General features: G+C 50.6%; 9 protein-coding genes across 9 annotated transcripts; 3 read left to right on the top strand and 6 right to left on the bottom strand.

Annotated features, from left to right (window-relative positions):
* Positions 1-14: 14 nt before the first annotated feature.
* Positions 15-485, bottom strand: ACHE_10474A (BolA family protein; the record flags this gene model as incomplete). The annotated part of the gene is made up of 2 exons (XM_043279675.1): positions 15-190; positions 257-485. 2 exons carry the CDS (start codon positions 483-485, stop codon positions 15-17), a joined length of 405 nt encoding a protein of 134 aa, XP_043131594.1.
* Positions 486-778: 293 nt separating this feature from the next.
* Positions 779-2,073, top strand: ACHE_10475S (Nif3-like dinuclear metal center hexameric protein; the record flags this gene model as incomplete). The annotated part of the gene is made up of 4 exons (XM_043279686.1): positions 779-882; positions 932-975; positions 1,024-1,152; positions 1,220-2,073. 4 exons carry the CDS (start codon positions 779-781, stop codon positions 2,071-2,073), a joined length of 1,131 nt encoding a protein of 376 aa, XP_043131595.1.
* A 58-nt stretch (positions 2,074-2,131) lies between these two features.
* On the bottom strand, positions 2,132-4,400 carry cog6 (Golgi transport complex subunit COG6; the record flags this gene model as incomplete). The annotated part of the gene is made up of 2 exons (XM_043279697.1): positions 2,132-4,036; positions 4,104-4,400. The coding sequence occupies 2 exons, from the start codon at positions 4,398-4,400 to the stop codon at positions 2,132-2,134; spliced, it is 2,202 nt and encodes a 733-aa protein (XP_043131596.1).
* Positions 4,401-4,615: 215 nt separating this feature from the next.
* ACHE_10477S (uncharacterized protein) lies at positions 4,616-5,464 on the top strand (the record flags this gene model as incomplete). Its single annotated transcript, XM_043279708.1, has 1 exon — positions 4,616-5,464. One exon carries the CDS (start codon positions 4,616-4,618, stop codon positions 5,462-5,464), a length of 849 nt encoding a protein of 282 aa, XP_043131597.1.
* A 159-nt stretch (positions 5,465-5,623) lies between these two features.
* ACHE_10478A (heat shock 9/12 family protein) lies at positions 5,624-6,002 on the bottom strand (the record flags this gene model as incomplete). Its single annotated transcript, XM_043279719.1, has 3 exons — positions 5,624-5,669; positions 5,723-5,915; positions 5,969-6,002. The coding sequence occupies 3 exons, from the start codon at positions 6,000-6,002 to the stop codon at positions 5,624-5,626; spliced, it is 273 nt and encodes a 90-aa protein (XP_043131598.1).
* An 836-nt stretch (positions 6,003-6,838) lies between these two features.
* Positions 6,839-8,388, top strand: ACHE_10479S (NYN domain-containing protein; the record flags this gene model as incomplete). Its single annotated transcript, XM_043279730.1, has 2 exons — positions 6,839-7,711; positions 7,768-8,388. The coding sequence occupies 2 exons, from the start codon at positions 6,839-6,841 to the stop codon at positions 8,386-8,388; spliced, it is 1,494 nt and encodes a 497-aa protein (XP_043131599.1).
* A 1,122-nt stretch (positions 8,389-9,510) lies between these two features.
* On the bottom strand, positions 9,511-12,190 carry ACHE_10480A (putative AAA family ATPase; the record flags this gene model as incomplete). Its single annotated transcript, XM_043279742.1, has 3 exons — positions 9,511-9,731; positions 9,793-11,968; positions 12,107-12,190. 3 exons carry the CDS (start codon positions 12,188-12,190, stop codon positions 9,511-9,513), a joined length of 2,481 nt encoding a protein of 826 aa, XP_043131600.1.
* Positions 12,191-13,254: 1,064 nt separating this feature from the next.
* Positions 13,255-14,617, bottom strand: mrsA (putative mitochondrial carrier protein; the record flags this gene model as incomplete). Its single annotated transcript, XM_043279753.1, has 6 exons — positions 13,255-13,306; positions 13,357-13,801; positions 13,865-14,144; positions 14,197-14,232; positions 14,289-14,358; positions 14,580-14,617. 6 exons carry the CDS (start codon positions 14,615-14,617, stop codon positions 13,255-13,257), a joined length of 921 nt encoding a protein of 306 aa, XP_043131601.1.
* A 1,439-nt stretch (positions 14,618-16,056) lies between these two features.
* ACHE_10482A (RING finger protein) lies at positions 16,057-17,720 on the bottom strand (the record flags this gene model as incomplete). Its single annotated transcript, XM_043279764.1, has 3 exons — positions 16,057-16,085; positions 16,153-17,568; positions 17,633-17,720. The coding sequence occupies 3 exons, from the start codon at positions 17,718-17,720 to the stop codon at positions 16,057-16,059; spliced, it is 1,533 nt and encodes a 510-aa protein (XP_043131602.1).
* Positions 17,721-17,860: the final 140 nt, after the last annotated feature.

The following is a 17,860-nucleotide window of genomic DNA, read 5'->3' on the forward strand; positions in this document are numbered from 1 at the left end:
ATGTTATTGTCAAATCACTGCTGCATCATCGACTGCCACTGCTCCGGTGTGTAGCACTTTGGTGTCCAGGCATGAATAGCCGCAATCTCTTCCTTAAGCGCGGCGTTCACCAACCGATGCCGAGCGAGCATGTTCTTGCTTTCGAACTGGGGGGAAACGATAATCGCCATGAACGCTTGACCGCATCCGCCTACACCTCGTCAGTAACCATTCTCTGTCCCTTTTTATTTCCCCTCTTTCTTTTATAGACCCATACCAGACAAATCTTCAATCTCAACATGCTGAGCCTGCAGCTTCTCAATCAACTTGTTGCGTACCAACTCCGCCGTAACACCGGTACTCGAATCTGCCATGGCTGCGTCGACGGCCGCAAAAGAGCGCGCAGAAAGCGAAAAGGGCGATTTCTTAACCTGGGGGTTGTGGATGGGGGCGCGGAGAAGATAGCGGCAACTTCTGCGGAAGATGGTGGTGCTGCGGGAGAACATCAACGCGGTCTATTAGGAGGAGGAAGAAGATAAAAGAAAAGAAAATATAAGGGGTACAAAAGGTAAGACAGTAAATATGTTGTTATCGGATACCGCATCCCAATTCCATTCGAGAGAATGACGGAATTAATCATCCAACGTCGGTCCGTTGCTTACCGTCCATATGCTGGCTTTTCATTGGCGGGTGTGATCGTGGGGTGTGTGGCTGGTGCTGTGGCTTGAGCTCTACAACAATCGGCGTCATCTTTTCTTCCCCCAGATATCAATATTTTCTCTGCGTGGGTTGTCTTTTGATGTCTATTCCCCGCACATTGCGTCGCTTTTCAAACATGCCATCATCATCTCCCGCTTACTGCTCGCCTTTTACGCGGGCAGTGGTGAGCTCCATGAGAAAGCTGTACGCCTGTTCCCCATCAAGCTTGACATTGACTGACGAGACGAAATAGCTATCCCGAGTCATTGGCGGATAAAAGCTGGGACAACACAGGCTGTATGCAACCCCGGAATCTTCCTAATGTGCAAAGTCTAATAACAGCAGTACTCCTCGAAGCTCCCTTTGACGGCTCCCGATACCGCCAACGAAACTCCGTCCTCCTAGCCATTGACCTCACCAAAGCCGTCGTCGATGAAGCCATCAACCGCGGAGACTCGGTCGTCGTGGCCTACCGTATGCCCTTCCCACCAATCACCCACGACCAAATGTCAACCCACTGACAGGTCACTGGCAACGACAGACCCCATCATCTTCCGCGGCCTCAAATCCCTCACCCTAAACGATTCCCAACAAACCTCCCTCCTCCGTCTGGCTCAAGCAGGAATTAGCGTGTACTCCCCGCATACAGCCATCGACGCCGCACCGGGTGGAATGGGCGATTGGCTCTGCGATGTCGTAACGGGATGCTTCATCTCGAAACCACAGGACCTGCCTCCGGCGCCGGCAGAACAAAAACCGATCCCGCAGCTCTACACGAAACCGACCTACCCCCAGCCAACAGGAATCACCGCAAACCCGCCCGAACTCAAACATACCCGCAAGACAATCCACCCCTCTTCCCCGCCCGTACCTGAGGGTTGTGAGAATGCGGGGATGGGCCGTCTCGTTACATTCTCTGAACCGCAGCCGCTGTCTACGATTATCGATCATATTGCCGCTGGAGTGGGTAACCCGGGTGGTATCCCCATTGCCATCCCGCAGGGTTCACAGCTTGAGGACATCCGCATCCGCACTGTGGGCGTCTGTCCGGGGTCAGGGTCCAGTGTGCTCATGAAGGGTGTGAGCGAGATCCCAGATCTAATGTTCACCGGAGAGATGAGTCACCACGAGGCGCTTGCGGCCATTGAAAATGGAAAGGTTGTGGTTTCGTTGAGCCATTCGAATACGGAACGGGGTTATTTGCATGCTGTTATGAAGGAGAAGTTGCAAAGTGCTCTGCGGGGGGAGTGGGAGAGCGTTAGACAAGAGGGTATTAAGGCTTTTGAGGATGGTGGTAGTGTCCAGGAATTGGAGATGTTCGAGGATGGGACATGTGAGGTTGATGTTAGTAAAGCGGACCGGGATCCGTATGGGATTATGATTCGGCGGATATAACGATTTTACGCTTGTGATTGCAATACTAATGCATTTACAATAACAATGAAGAAACATTCTAGCTCAACAACACCCTTATCTCCCCCGTAGTCCTCGGGAACAGCGCCCTCAAACTATACTTCTCCTGGCCCTCTTCACCTTCACCTTCGTACTCGCTCCCACTCCAATCAACATGCTCATTCACGAGTGAAATACCTCTCGCCTCATCCGCCCCAATAATCATCCCCTCTACGAACTCAAAGTCCCGACAAAACGCCTCCACGGCTTCCTCAGTAACACTCTTCACGAATGCCGCACTCTGTACCCTCTTCAAGTTCTCTGTGGCATCCATGAGCGCCGACGGCAGGAAATCATCGAGTTGTTGACTGGCTGCGATGAGGGAGGATGGTTGGAAGGCCGGGAGGGTAGTTATTGAAGCGAGATTGGTGCTTGGTTGGCGTTTGTGATTCGAGGTTTGGGTAGTAGAGGTAGAAGGGGAGTAGGGTTCCAGTGCTTCGAGAAGGACCTGGAGACCTGAGGAGGATAGGAGGTAGCGGTGTTGGATTTCGAGGAGATCGATACGGATGGTTGAGATGGAGGTTGAGAGGGGTTGGAGGTGTGTTGCGCTAGCGAAGGGGTAGGCGGAGATGTTTGTGCGGGTGGTGAGAAGGATGTTTGTTTTGTAGATGGTGCGTGCGGTTTCGTCCTGGAGGTCTTCTGCTGAGGACTCGGCGAGTTTGACGAATGGGTCGAGGGCGACGCGGAGGACGGGGGTGAATTGGTTTCCGCCAGGTGTTTCCGTGTCTTCTGCAAATGAGACTTCGTGAGCTTTCATGAGGGAAGTTAGGCCTTCTAGGGCGTCGAGGAGGAATTGGGGCGCGGAGAGGTCTCGCGACGGTGTTAGGGCGGGATGGTCGTTGGAGAGGGTGGTGGTTTGCTCGTGCATGAGGGCTTCGAAGTGGCTGAAGGTGAACTTTTCCAGTGTTTGCATCAACTCCGCCAAGTTGGAGTGCTGGCCTACTAGCCTGGAGAAGGTCGTCCGGTAGAAGGAGAGTAGGTTGACGACCTTGAAGCAAGTGATGGGATCGTCGTGGCCTTGGATGACAAGTTCAACGCGCTGTCGAAGAGAGCGGGAGACTCCGGTGAGGTCGCGGTTGACGAGGTCGCTAAGGGCTTTGCGGCCATCGAACGCAACTGTCTCTTCGTCTTCGTCGATTCGAGACCATGGTTCGCTGCTCAAGCCGGCTTGGATGCCCTTTGCAAGTTCTTCTCCATCGGCTACGAATAGGGCCTCTAGCGCTTCGCGCTCAGAAACTGCGGTCGAGTGCACCCACGCCAGCATATCACCCACATATCTCATAGGATCGTGGGCCGAGAATTCAATAGGCTTCACACTGCGATCACCACCGGCACCAGAAACCGCATCACTGAGCGCGTAGTGAAACGCCTCAGATAGAATATAGTCTCGTGCCTCTGCAAAGAAGTCCAAGCAGCTATGGAACAGACTAGGCCGCTCAGCCAACACCCGTAGCGCTTGTCGGATCGAGCTGCTGATCCGAGGATCCTCAAGATTCAACGACCGGAACTCCTTCTGAATCCACACGTAGAGCTTCTGATACGCCGAATTGAGATTCCGGGAGCTCCTCTCCATGATCTCCAAACCTAGTCTCTGATTCTCTCCTCCCAGCAAGACCTCGCAGTCATGGTGCACCTGCTTCACTCTGGCGAGCACGTCGAAGAAATGGTCATCAATTGGTACTTCGGCGGACGTCAAAGCCAGCAAGTCCTCGTCGGAAATAATAAAATGCTGCATGAATGCGTTGAGAAGCTGCTGCTTTGTCTCCGCCTCTTGCTTCTGGTTCATCAAGGATGTCGCTTCATCTAGCACGGGGCTGGTATCCTGCTTCGCTAGGACAATATGTTTTCGCATTTCGTCACACGTCTGGTTCAAGCTCGTAATCACCGTTCCAATCCGTTTTAATTGCTGTCATATGTCAACCATCTGTTTATTCCCACAAGACCCAACACCCAACACCCAATACCCGGCTCACCTCCGCGACCTTGCCAAAATCATTAACAACCTCAGCATTGCAATCGACCACCTCCTTCTGCACATCCAAACGTAACTGTCTACGCGTCTCCACCGTATTATGAACACCCCTGAGACTCAGCGTCTCCAGCGCATCGCGTATATCCGAATCCGCGTAGGAAGCCGAAAGGACACTCGTCAGTCGGTTGGAGAGCGCATTGGATCGCTGCGTCGGCGGGGAGAGCGGAGAATTTGCCGGAGAAGGAGTTCGTGTGGACGCATGGCTGAAATTCGCGCCGGGTGGGAAGTAACTTGCCATGTTGTGCGTTGTCGAAATATGGGACAGGAGAAACGGTGGTTGACAGCTTGACGCTTCCGTGGAAGCGGGACCGGATTAATCACCCCGGTTTATTGATCGGATCGACAACATTTCATGCCTAAGAACACAACATCATCAAGGCATAAACGACAAACTAATAATATTTTGACTTCATTATTTTGACGAATCTACGCTTAACGACATCGAATCGCATAATGGACCCCCTCGTCTCTCCCGCCAAAGCGCGACAAGCCGCCATTCAAGCCAAAGACTGGGCCTACGTGAATTCCTGGCTGAGTCGCCAATGCGCCCCAAAGCCTGTCCCTGCTTTTGAACGAAACGAAGATACTCTACGAACCCTGCTCGCATTAGCCGCAGCCAGCGATGCTGCCGACGAGGAAGCCACTTTAGTCCACCGTGCACGGGAGGAAGTAGTGCAGGGATTCAAAGCGCGAGAGGAAGCGGAAGACAAACAGAAACTAGAACTACTGGATGAAGTCGAGATGTGCCTGGATGATAAAGGGAGGCGAAACCTGGATTATCTGGCAGAAACAAGCGCTGTCCTGGGGGCATTGAGCACGGAGGCCCCCAATCTCGGACAGTCCATTATCGAGCTTACGAAGGAGGAATTCGATACTCACGAACAAATTTCGAAGGTGGATGCTTTGCAGAAGTATCTGGAAAAGGAATTGGCTTCGCTGCAGGAACAACTGGAGACACTCAAGTCTGATGAGGCCTACGACACATCCTCGGATCTTCCAGCATTGACGGCGGAATGGACCAGGAATACGAAGCTACTCACTGCGAAAGTGAGAGAATACCGGGATCGAATCGCGTCACTTGAAAGGAGTGAGCATAAAGGGGCTACAATTGAGGAGTTGATAGCTGAAGAGGGAAGTGTACTTCAAATCAAGGGAATGGTTGAGACCCTGGAAAAACGGGTCCGAATGTTCCTTGATTTGCCCGAGGATATACCAAGTGCTCGCTCCCAGTATCGACAATTAGAACGCGAACTGGGACAACTCATCCAGCAGCGGAATTCAATGCTCGAGCCCAGTGGATGAGATACTATGTGAGAGACAGTTGAACAGATGATTGATGAATTGAACGAATTAGGTATTCATCCATTAATTAAAACACGACACAGTGGTATCGTCAAGTCGTAACAGAGTCATAGGCCTAATTATACACATCCGTAACCAATTCCCATTCCAGACGACAAATTATTTGTTGCCGCCAAGTCCCAAGGTGTCCTTGACCTTGTCGCCACTGCAACATAGTTAGCATCTATCCCTGAGATTGCAAATCACAGATTGACGCACATCGACTGGCCGGCACCGCCGTGGTGCTCGTTGTCGTGAACACGCTGGGTCTTATCCCAAGCCTCCTGGGGGGCAGACTTGTCTTTGTCGGACTGGGCGCCACGAGTGAAACGGTCTGTGGTGTCGGTGACGGTCTCCTTAACCTTATCCTGAGTGGACTTAGCCGAGTCAGGAGTGATCTCCTCCTTAGCCTCTTCTCGTTGTTAGCAACTGTATCTCTCTAAGTCTTTCGTGTAAGGACAATACTAGTGGTGAAGTCCTTGCGGCCGTAGTCAGACATTGTGATTGATTGGCGATCGGATTGGTCTTGAAAGAAATAGTAATAGATTGCTTTGTTCAGAGGATATAGATGTTGTTGATGGATTGAAAATTCCGAAGGCGAACAGAAGCACCCTTATATGCCTTTTGATTTCCCCCCTTGAAGTCAAATATTGTACCATGACGTCGTAGAAGATTCCGGCTCAACCTGCTACTCCAAGTTTTGCTTCATTTGAAACCGGAACAGGGAATTCCATGGACACGACACCATCGCAGGCCAATGAAGATCATACTATATGGTGAATAAATGAACCGTGGATGACGTCCGAGACCAAATAAAGTCATCAAGTATGCAGATGACGTCGTGATGGCGCGCAGAACACGTGCAGTTCATGACATTAGCCGAGACTAGTCCGGAACGGGTTAGTCTAATGACCTTGTCTAAATTTGGAGATTTCTTCGGATTATCTGTTACGGCGACTCCCGGAACACTAGTCCATTTCGGGACGGATGATTCAGACTTTTGCATAAATAGAAGGCGGTGCAGCATGGCAGAATAGAGACAGTTCACCGCATCGAGTCATGTCGGGTCTCCTCTTTCTTTCTCATCTCCAATGCTGTGTATGGCATCAAGTTTCTGCCTTCAGGTCTCTTCGACCACCATGTTGAGTTGTCTAATTTCTTTGATCTATGCGAACTCGTCACGATTCTTTGTCTAGTTATCGGTTTTTCTGTTTATCTCTCAGTATTTCCCCTTTTGTTTTTGTCTGCCCCGCATTCAGGAACAGAACGCCTTATCGCAGCCACGGTTTTAAGTTTACAGCGTTTGCTTTGCTTTTTTGAGCTTTATCATCATCAATGCCAGCATCGATTACATCCAACTGGGATTTCACTCCGGTGATTAACCTGCTCCGATCCCCCGCATACACCGCTGGGGACTCCTCGGCCCCGTCTCGCCACTCCGAAGACCATGTCGCTACACCTCCGGCCGAGGAATTGAAGGATATCAACAATGATCCAGGCTGTGTGACACCTAAGAATACCAACAATGTGGACACCACTACACCAAAACTCGGTGATTTCGGCTCTCTGTGGGATTTCTTAGGCCAAGGTACTGCCGTTGCTTCCGCAACCACCATCGCAGTCGAAGGTCCCCAAGGTTCCGAGTCTTCGAATACTACTCCCCGCCCACGGTCACCACAACCATCCACACCGATCAAGATCCTTCAGCGGCCATCACCTAAACCACTCGTTCCCGAAGTTCTAAACAAAGGTCCATCGAGCATTTCGAGACGGATCCTCGTTCCTAAATCTCGCAAGAATAAACTTGAAGTTGGTGTGGAATTCGGCTCAGGCAATGAGCACAATACCCAGAAAGCCACGCTTGAGGCTACTTCGTCTGACAGTACTGCGGAGTCGGATAGTATCTTTGATCCCCCTCTTTCAAAGAAAGGAGGTGTTGCATCCTCCGCACAGCCTGCGAAATCAGAGCTATACGATAGCCCGCCGTCTTCTTTTGACGAGCTTGATGGTGCCTTGACTTCTGAGACCATCAAAAAGTCACATGAGAGTGGTGTGATTCGCGTACAGTCAAATGTATACAAATCAGTGGATGAGCGGAGAGATGGTCTCCATTCCAAGTTACTCAAGAAATTTCCAGACTACGCGGGAATCGTGTCTGGGAAAGGCTCTTCACCCCGACCAGTTCACGTTTTCGTTGACATCTCCAATGTAAGTTTTCCCTGGCAAACGCAATATATCAAGTATAGTCACTAATAAGCGTCCAGATTATGGTTGGATTCCATGACTCGGTTAAGTTGTCACGGAACATTCCAATACCAACTCGAATTCGCCGTCTACCGCTGTCATTTAAGAATTTCTCATTGATCCTGGAGCGTGATCGACCTGCAGCTAAGAGAGTCTTGGTAGGATCAGACCGCTTCGCAGCAATCGACGAAGGCGAAAAACTCGGCTACGAAACAAACATCTTGGATCGCGTTCACAAAGCGAAACAGATAACACGACGCCAGGTCAAGTTCCGAAAGAATGCCCGAACAGCTTCCCAAGAAGCCGCCACCAGTTCTGAAACGAACGAAGTGGCGGCCCAGCGCTGGGTCGAGCAAGGTGTGGACGAAATTCTACACCTAAAGATCCTCGAGTCTCTCCTGGACACGGACGAACCGGCGACGATTGTCCTCGCCACGGGTGATGCGGCGGAAGCTGAATACTCGGGCGGGTTCATGAAGATGGTGGAGCGGGCTCTGCAGCGAGGCTGGACCGTTGAACTGGTGAGCTTCTCGCAGGTGACGAGCCAGGCTTATCGACGGAAGGAATTCCGGTCGAAGTGGGGGAATCGGTTTAGAGTGATTGCGTTGGATGATTATATTGAGGAGCTTTTGGCGATGTGATAGGTTTATGGTTTATTACGATCTATCTTGATCATTAGTTGAGAGTACATAGATCCAGCAGTCCGTGAGTTCTGTCAGATACAAAGATGGAGGATTATCTTGTCTATACCAGGGCCCGAATCTTTGCATTCTGTCAATACTTAACATCCCGTTTACTTATGCGGCGTTCTTGGATTCTTTCAACAAGCCATAGGAGGCATAAGTTACTCATACTCATGCTAGTTGCGGATAATCCCACCGCAGCAGATTTTCAGCCAACATACCCAACTCCACCATTATGTTGAAGATCCGAACCAAATCAATCCATACCCACATCCAGTAGCGTAGCTGAAATTCTCAGCTGCGGCCTCAGTTGAACTACTTTATTGTGCCTATAAATCACAAACCCCTCCCCTTCTGTCCCCTCTCATCAATCAATCTTTCTTTCATCCTACCCAGAAATAAGCCAGACAAACCCAGAACCGGAAAACTCTCAAGATGCCCGTCCCAACCATCCAAGAGTGAGCCTAGGACCTCTTCTTACCTTTCTCCGCCTTACCCCACCAAAGCTAACCCTCACTCACTCTCTATCAGCCCTGGCCATATCTTCAAAACCATCGAAAGAGGTAACACCATCATCCATTACTGACCCCCTTGGCATGGACCACAATCACCTTTACAGCCCATATTCGAAGACGTGACCGATGAGGTTGGAGATGCGCTTCAGTTTTACATTGTGGACAGTGGCTTTGTTCATCCTGAATTCAGCCCTGATGAAATGCCGCTCACGGTCCTATATAAAGATGGTGAGAAGGTGGATACAGCACTGTTTGATCCAAATGCGACTTTTGAGCTTATCCAGAGGGCCGAAAGTCTTTTGGGGTGGAATATGTATCAATCTAACGTCTCACACAATATCGTTCCAAGAAGATTGAATATCATCACCCATGACTATCATTTATGCTAACCAACCAAGCCAAACCAAACCTAACTTGAAACAACCAAGACTCCCCCAACAAAGCATAACCAAGTAAGCATAGCCTAACGTAACGTACATAAAGCATCAACAACATCAAATACATACAGTACAACCAGTGAAAGAAAGTCATACTTTTCAATCTCGACCCACACAATAGAAGGTGATCAACCCCCCCTCTCCCCGAAATTCTTCGCCCACTCCTCATACTGCTTCAGCCCTTCTTGACTGACACTCGGCCTGATAGCGTACAAACTCGCCTCGAAATCAGCGAACCGGATCGGTCTGATCTGGTCCATGGGCGTGTGCAGGAGGGCTTCGCCGAGGTTGCGGAGGGGGCCCATTGCTGCGTCTTTAGCGAGGGCTGTTATGTCGCTGCCGGAGAAGCCTGCCAACATCATATATTAGCATGGTGAGTGGGATGGATGGGTTAAATGAAAAGGATGCACCTTCTGTAACCTGGACAAGAACCTCAATATCATCATCAGCTAACTCGTAGACTTGATGGCTGAGCAATTTCCGTATCTGCTGTTCGCGCACGCCATGCTCAGGAAGCGGGATGTACTGTCTCCTCACGAATCGGCGTCGGGCAGCTTCATCGATATCCCATGGCATATTCGTAGCAGCCAGGACAAGGACCCGACTTGCATCTCCGACCTTCTTATCCGCTTTCCCTTGTTCGCGCCCTGCAGCTGCGCGTTGTAGATCAGACCATTGGATCAGGAATTCCGTCTTTGAGCGACGCGACGCTTCGTTTTCTGCTCCTGATGATCGCGCAGATAGTAAAGAGTCGATCTCGTCGACGAAGATGATAGATGGGGCGAGGGTTTTCGCGAGACCGAATAACGCGCGGACGAGCTTTTCGCTTTCGCCATGCCATTTGGATGTCAGTGTAGAGGCAGATACAGAGAAGAAGGTTGATTTGGATTCGGTGGCTACAGCTCGCGCAAGCATTGTTTTTCCTGTACCAGGGGGTCCGAATAAGAGCATGCCGCGGGCTGGTTCGCGGAGGCCAGAAAATAAATCTGGACGCAGGAATGGGTAGACGACTGCTTCTTTGAGGGCTTTTTTTGCGCCTTCGAGTCCTGCTATATCGTCCCAGTGTACTTCGTCGCCGCGGACGACGATGTCGTTGAGGATCTGGCGGGCTGCCATGGTGTCGACGCCTTTGGGGAGTTTGTTCATGATATCCATAATCGCATCGTCTTCGTCCCCGTCCTCATCCTCATCATCTTCTTCGTTATCCTCGTCTGCATCTGTGGACCGGGGGCCGGGTGATTCGGCATCGCTCGATGGAGGCGTCTCTCTCCGGACCTGCGGTTTCCTTCGAATCGCCGGATCAGAGATATCCATTCGGTCCATAGAACCGGAAAGTCCTGCATCATTATTTCCAGTTGAAGTGGGTGTGATTCGAGTTCTCGGTGCGGGTTGGCTTGTCCGACTAGACCTGGGCGTCCCGGAACCAGACGCTGCGCGATTGAGCTTTGGTCGAACAGGAGCCTGCTGTGACGTTTTCAATTCAGCCGGCTTGGGTTTAACAGAGGGCTTTGGCGACGAACGCGGCGCGGACCCTGAATATGATCGTTCGCGACTCGCAGAATGAGAACGCGCACCACCAGACGCAGCAGACGAGATTGTCACCGGGGTCTTCGCAGGAACCCGTCGTATAGCCTGGTCAGACGTCCGCGGGGAACTCGGCTCAGTCTCATCGGCAAATGTCCTCCTCGTTGGCACTTCTTCTCCCGACGAATACCTCGAATCTGAGACACTAATCCTCGACGACACTAGTGCCGCATCACTGGCCCCTCTGTCCGATGACGACGGCGATCGATAGTTACTATCCCACGCTAAGCCCGCGGCGGCCTGCGAGGCAGCCGGCCTCGAGGTCCGTTCCGGACTAATCCTGGGACTACTGGCCTTCTTCTTGGCCTGTTTCTTGGGATCCTTCTTAGGATCCTTCTTGGGATACCCTTTGCGTAATGTCGATAACATGGGTGGTATATTGTCCGGTGCTTTCCTTTCCGGACTCAAGATGCGCGATTGTGACTGGGGCTTGGGTTTGGGCTTGGACTTGGGTCTGCTGGAGGAATTGGATAGGACCTGGGATGGCGGTGAGACTGCAGATGATGTCGTAGTCGCGTGTCGGGGGGCGATCGACTCGGAGCTGATCCTGGTCTGAGGCTGGGGCCGACCCGGTAATGTGGGGGGTTTGGATAGATCGGCGTAATGAACGGCGGGAATGGTACCGTCACCGATCCAGCCCGGAGTGGTATTATTATGACTAGTATTGTTTGTCGGCGAAGTCGGACTCTTGGACGAGAATTTGCCTTTTAGTGACGATAACCCGGTAGGACTTGTAGGTTTGCTGTTTCCGTTTCCGTTGCCGGTACCGTTGCCGTTAATAGAGGGATTGTTGTCTTTCTGAGCTTCTTTCCTGCTTTCACGGAGAGCTTCGAGGAGATCAACGCGTTCTCGACATTGAGCCTCTAATTGTCGGATGGAGTCTTGGAGGGCCTTTTCGGTTTCGGTTCGCGGGGTGTAGGTAGCAGACAAGCGATAGGCATTATGGTAATTGATGGTTTCGAGGGCGGAGCGCCAGGACCTCAAGGCCTCTGCTTCATTGTTCTAAACCATTGTCGGGTTAGCTGGGGTGAGGCAGAAATGGTGAAAGTTGGAGAGGCTGGAGAGAGTGTGAGAGTGTGTAGGAGTGACGGAGCCAGTGACGGAAGACGAGGATGAAAGGGAACGGAAAAGACAACCCACTTTGCCTTCGAAGTAAACGGCGGTTGAGCACGTGAGATAGCACTCGTCGTAGGTCTTTTGCAGCGAAGAAGTGGTTTTGGCCATTGCGATTGAGCGAGCGATGGTTGTTCAGCGAAATCGTTACCTCGGCGCACCCGCCCGCACCAGCCATAGATCGACAGAGATCCAGGTAGGGCAGTGATAATCCAATGCTCACTGAACAGGGTGTAAGGCGTTGGCTAAACAGGAAAAAAATCTTCCAACCTCGGGTTGTTGAAGTCAATGAGGACAGAAAGCAAATCGAGGAGGGGCGCTCGCGGCGTGACGTCGTTGGTCACCGCTGAGTCGCAGTCTTGGGCGAACCATACTTGTAATTAGTAGTAGTAGTAGTACTCCGGCATACGTTTTCGGACATACTAAGAGGGATATATATGCAATACTCCGTAATGTAGAGAGATGATTGACTCTATCCATAAAATACAAATGGCCTCCAAAGAATCAGCGTTCCAACGCCCGTTATTGGATAATACATTGCAACGAAATGTCAGAAAATGCCCAAAATGAACATAAACAAGTCACGCCCGGTGAACCCAGATCTCTAATAATCAATACATGGCCAGAATTAGAATCATAAATCGGCTGCGGAGGATATCTTATATCATATATCCTTTTTTTTTTTGTCATAACCCGGGGCTCCCTTCACATCGCTAGACAGTCCGGAGTGTCTCGGTTCTTCTGCTCACCCCGAGTTCAAGGAAAGGTATATGTCGGAGAATGAGAGTTCAGGTAGACGAGAGATAGTCAGGTGTAACGAGGGTAACGGGGGAGCAGAAGAAACACAATGCGCCGAACCCATGCAATTGAGCCCGCCAGCAACATTTCTCCCTTCTTTTTCTCTTTTTTGTAGATTCCCTTATCCTCCATCCTGGATCATACCAAGTCTTCACGTAATGCCAACAGGTGATGTCATTCCCGTCAAGTTTCCATTTTTGGCTGGGGTAAGACATGGTGGGTCTTTTTTTTTTTTTTTTTTTTTGAAATTTTTTCTTTGCTGACACCGTTGTCGCTCCGTGAGATCCGTACCGGCTAGTACCAAGGATGAAAGAAGACATGTCGCAGATTCGTGGGCCCATCACAATCGGGTTCGTTGGGATGCTAGGGGAGTATCCTTATTCATTTACCTGGCGCTTAAAGTACGCCTTGGCCATTTCATACGATGTCCTAGGAAATCAATATCTGTGCAGATTAACAGCAGAGGCAATAAAACTCACCAGCAAATCGCCGTACTGGGCATCGTAGAAATAATCCGCGGCCTCGCACCACGCAGGAACCCGCCCCAGCCAAACTGGCGCTTAATAATAGTGGCAGCGTTAATCAACCCCTTGGCCGACCGCACCTCCTCATTTTGTGCCAGGCCACGGGTCTGAAGGAGCGTCTTCACGACGTCCAAAGGAGTGGTGAGACCGGCCGCAAAGGCACCGGCCAGACCACCGGCGATGCAGTGGGTGAAGGGGTCGTATTCCTGCGATGGGTTCATGACCTTGGAAAGCGACTCATATGCGACGAATTGGGTGGCGGTAAAGGGGACTGTCATGCAAAGGGTGGTAGGGTAGGAGACGTAGAAAGCCTGGAGACCTTCTGTGCGGTAGACGGACCGCGCACATTGGGCGAGGGTCTTGTGCACTGAGCCATGAACCTGCATGCGCTGCTTGATCACTGCGGACTGTTAGATCGCGCCATTGAATTAGAGCGCATCGCGCCGTTGAATGGAATGCTCACCATCAAAAGGATTCATCAATGCGTCACTGGCAATGGTCGCAGATGCACCGCTCAGAGCAGCCGCCAGCGGATGATGCCCCTCGTCCACATTCCCCCCTGCGAATTCCTTGACAATCTCATATGTGCCAAAGTACACCGCATGGGCCGGACCAGCACCCACAATCACACTCGAAACGCCCTTCCATAGTGTCCTCCAACCTTCGATCCGGTAGATAGTCGAGACCGCATTGGTCAGACCTGTATAAAGCGCTCCGGAGGGATGTAGGATTTGCATGCGAGTCTTGAGACCAATTAGCAACCATTCCCCATTTCACGATTATGGACAGCCATACCTTCAACAAATCCACCGGATACATCACAGCGTGTTCCTATACCGCGCGTCAGCACCACCCAGTATTTCCGGCGCAATTGACCATATCCATACCGCTATCCCTGCAAAAGCACCGGCAAGCATATTCCGGCCGAGGCCGTAGTTCGAGGGGAGCGCTTCATAGCTAGACGCGACGTTAGCTAAGCTCAATTGATACCGTGAACGATTCCTCGGCAAAATATCAAGACGTGCAATGCAATTGATGTTGACCCAACAAGAACCAAAAGAAGAGAGGCAACTCAATGGAGACAAGACACAAAAAAGAAAACGCGCGGAAAGTCAATCAGGATATGCTGGGGAGGGGGAGCTGGGGACAGCAAGCACGCAAGCATGCAAATGACATACTCGTATTCCTCCCCCGGAACCTGATCTGGGGCTGCCATGGAGAGCTATGCGAGCTCTGTCGCCGGGACACTGAAGGAAGAAAAAAAAGGGAAAAAAAGGAAAGCGGCCGGGAAGAGCGGAGAGGTGACGGCAACCGAACAGTGGCAGCAACAGGTCCCTGGATTCTTTATTTGGTGGTGGTTGTAAAAGGCAGGTTTACAGGGAATTTTAATGAGTGAAAAAAAAAAGTTTCCCGGGCGGCGGGAGCGGAGATTCTCTTGAGGTTTCTTGCTGTTCCCTATTAGGACCGAGTCCGAAGGCCGAATATGTGTCGGGGGCCGAAAATATGAGAGTAGAGAGGAATAACAATAATAGGGCGGGGGAGGCTAATAGGGAAGAAGGAAAGGAGGGAAGCTGAGCTGAAGAAAAATTGTATGTGTGGTGAGGGGAGCCAAGTGGACGAGAGGTTGGCCGACGATGATCCTCAGCGCCCGCCAGTTGGTACGCAGAACAGGTATTGTTTATGCACAACTGCTAGAGATTTGGTTCCCTCTTGGATTCTTTTCTTTTCTTTTTTCCCCTTCTCGCTTACTATCTTTCTTCTAGAATCCCATACAAGAAATCATCATAAATAAACTAGCTTGGTGTGTGCTTATTCAGATGCCTGTCCAGACCGAGGTTTCCGATGACGGAGATTTCCCCAGAGTGCATAACTTTTATGCTGGTAGATCTTGGAAAGGAATTTTAAGGGAGCATTGTTGTCTCCATGGATACAGAATAACTCATCTAATCAGTTTATTAACTAGAGACTAGAACAAAAGAACATACAGAAAAAAGGACACATACCAGACCCTGTACTATGCTCTATATGTGCTCAGTCCGCATCTCCGAACAGCGGAGGATTCTCTTATCAGATCGGATGGCCGCTGCTCATCAGGACTACGAGTGGACATGTCAAACAGGCATGTATCTCCGAATTATCTGATCCATAAATTGATCTATCTCAAGATATCCATCAAGTCCGATCCTCCAGCTCTTCTTTCATAAAATCCCTATCGATACACGAGCAGAAACACATGGTGCACCGTATACAGTCGGCACAGGGCAAGACGCCGGCCTGTTCCCAAACGGTTCACAGTCAAACAGGCCACGCGGATCTGCACGTTCCCGCCTCGTGTAATCCGTAGGAGATGAAAAGGAGCTGTCAAATCAAACATGGTATAGTGCCACCAGCGCCCGCCAAAATGAACTGAAAACAAACACAACCGCACGGCTATCAGTTATATCATAAACAGAAGATGTAATAAAAGTAAAATGAGAAAATATGCTCGATCGCAGAGATACATTCAAGTCCAATTCGCGTATCCGGAAAATGGACGAGATCGATCCGGTATGCTAGAATCATGTACGCTGAAAATGTCATTCACATCGTGAGAAAAAAAATCTTTTCCGCCAGTTATAGCGGGGGATGTAAAGTGAGGTCGGTAACAGGCGTTCTTCACCACTCCACGTTGAATGACCACTCGCCTAGACATCGACATTCGTTAGCTTCAATGCGCCACATTAACCAAAGAAAGGAAAGAGCATTACTCACCATCTTTCAAGTTTTCCGCGGTGTCACTCAACAAGATCACCCGGCGCTTGTTGCAATACGCCGTCTTGTCCAAAATGTCCACCTTGAGATTCGCCAGCTCCGGTACCGGCTTTTCGAACATTTCACTCAGATTCTCTACTGCCAGTTCCAGGTCCTTCTGGTTGTCCTCAAAGATCTCTGTGAGGTTGTTCCGGGCAAGGTAGTAGGCAAATGCGTAGGTCCACTTCAGTGTCTGCCGGCACTGTTGGAGAGCTTGCGATGCAGTGTCGAGGAACTGCACTTCAATCCACGAGAGACCCGACTGCGACTGAAGACTAGTCATCTTCTTCTCGGTCTTCAGATACAGATCTCGATCCAGCTTCGCAGATTGCTCGTGGTTGGCGTATCGGTTGTAATAGTGTAGATACCGTTCCAGCGACGCGCGAGACCGGGCCTGATCTGTGCGAGCCTCTGACCCCGACTTCTCTTCGAATCTGCTGCAGTTATACCAACTCGTGCCATGCTCCGACCATAGACCCATGCACATCCAGCAAAACTCGTGCTTACATTTGCGGCACGTCATGTGATTGCATCCGCCGTTCTTCTCGATCGTGGAGTGGCATTTGGGGCATTCCTTGGTGTTGGCTGAAATCCAGTTTGCTGTTTCCGAATCGTCTTCGCACTTCTTGAGCCACTTCTTCACCAAAGCACAGGGTGTTGGTTGGTGATCGTTGAGCGTGCAGCCAAAGCAAAAGTTATGCTTGCATCCGCATTGCACGGTAGGCACGATGCGGTTGAGTTCCCGCTGTCTGACCGGACAATCAACCGCATATTCGCAGTTCGGAGCAGGGCACCACTTAAGGTTCTCCTTGTCATCGACATAAGTCCGGGTCAGAAGTGTATGATACCTGTCCTTGAGATTCTCTGTAACAAGTAGACTCAAGCTCTTCGAGTCCACGATCATATGGCAGCTGTCTCCCGGACATTGAATCCTTGATGCCTCTCCTTCTTCACGAATCTTCTGGGCCAGATAATGTCGATAGCAATCCACGCAAAAGCGATGCCCGCATCGCATCGCATAAGTCTCTAGATCGTCTCCATCCTCGCAGCAAATGTCGCACATGAATCCCCGTATCACCTCCGTCTTTGCTGCACCTTCGAAATTTGTCCCAAGACCCGCATCTTCCAGTGTCTTTTCCGGGCGATCCATGTAAGATTCAATCACCTTTTCCCGATTCCATCGCCCGTATCGCAATAAAATAGCGCATGACTCCGGCGGCAGGCCCAGGATCGACGAGACCTCGTTGACTTGTACATTCTGCTCCCGCTCGATATCCTCCGGACTTAATACCTTATGATCCACTTCGTATGGCTTCTTTGTCTTCCCGATGATATCCTTGTCTTGGGAAAATCCTACGTCGATATCATCACCAAAATCTAGAAAGCGCAGAAACGTCAGTATCGGAAAAAATTACCTATGGGGTATAGGCTTGCAACGCACCATCCATGCTCTCAATATCACTTCCCTGGTCATCCAAGAAGTCCGCATTCGAGGACGCATCGCTCATGAAATCATCGTCCGAATCCATGCTGGTGGTCGCGGGCGTAGCTAAATCGTATCCCTTCTTCTTATCCTTATCCTTATCAGAAACGGGGACTTTCCCAACAAATGACGAGTCAGAGTCTGATTCTTTCTCGACCGGCTCGAGCTTGCGGGCTTTCCGGGAGC

The sequence above is a fragment of the Aspergillus chevalieri genome, chromosome 1 (assembly GCF_016861735.1).
Source record: "Aspergillus chevalieri M1 DNA, chromosome 1, nearly complete sequence".
Classification (NCBI taxonomy): domain Eukaryota; kingdom Fungi; phylum Ascomycota; class Eurotiomycetes; order Eurotiales; family Aspergillaceae; genus Aspergillus; species Aspergillus chevalieri.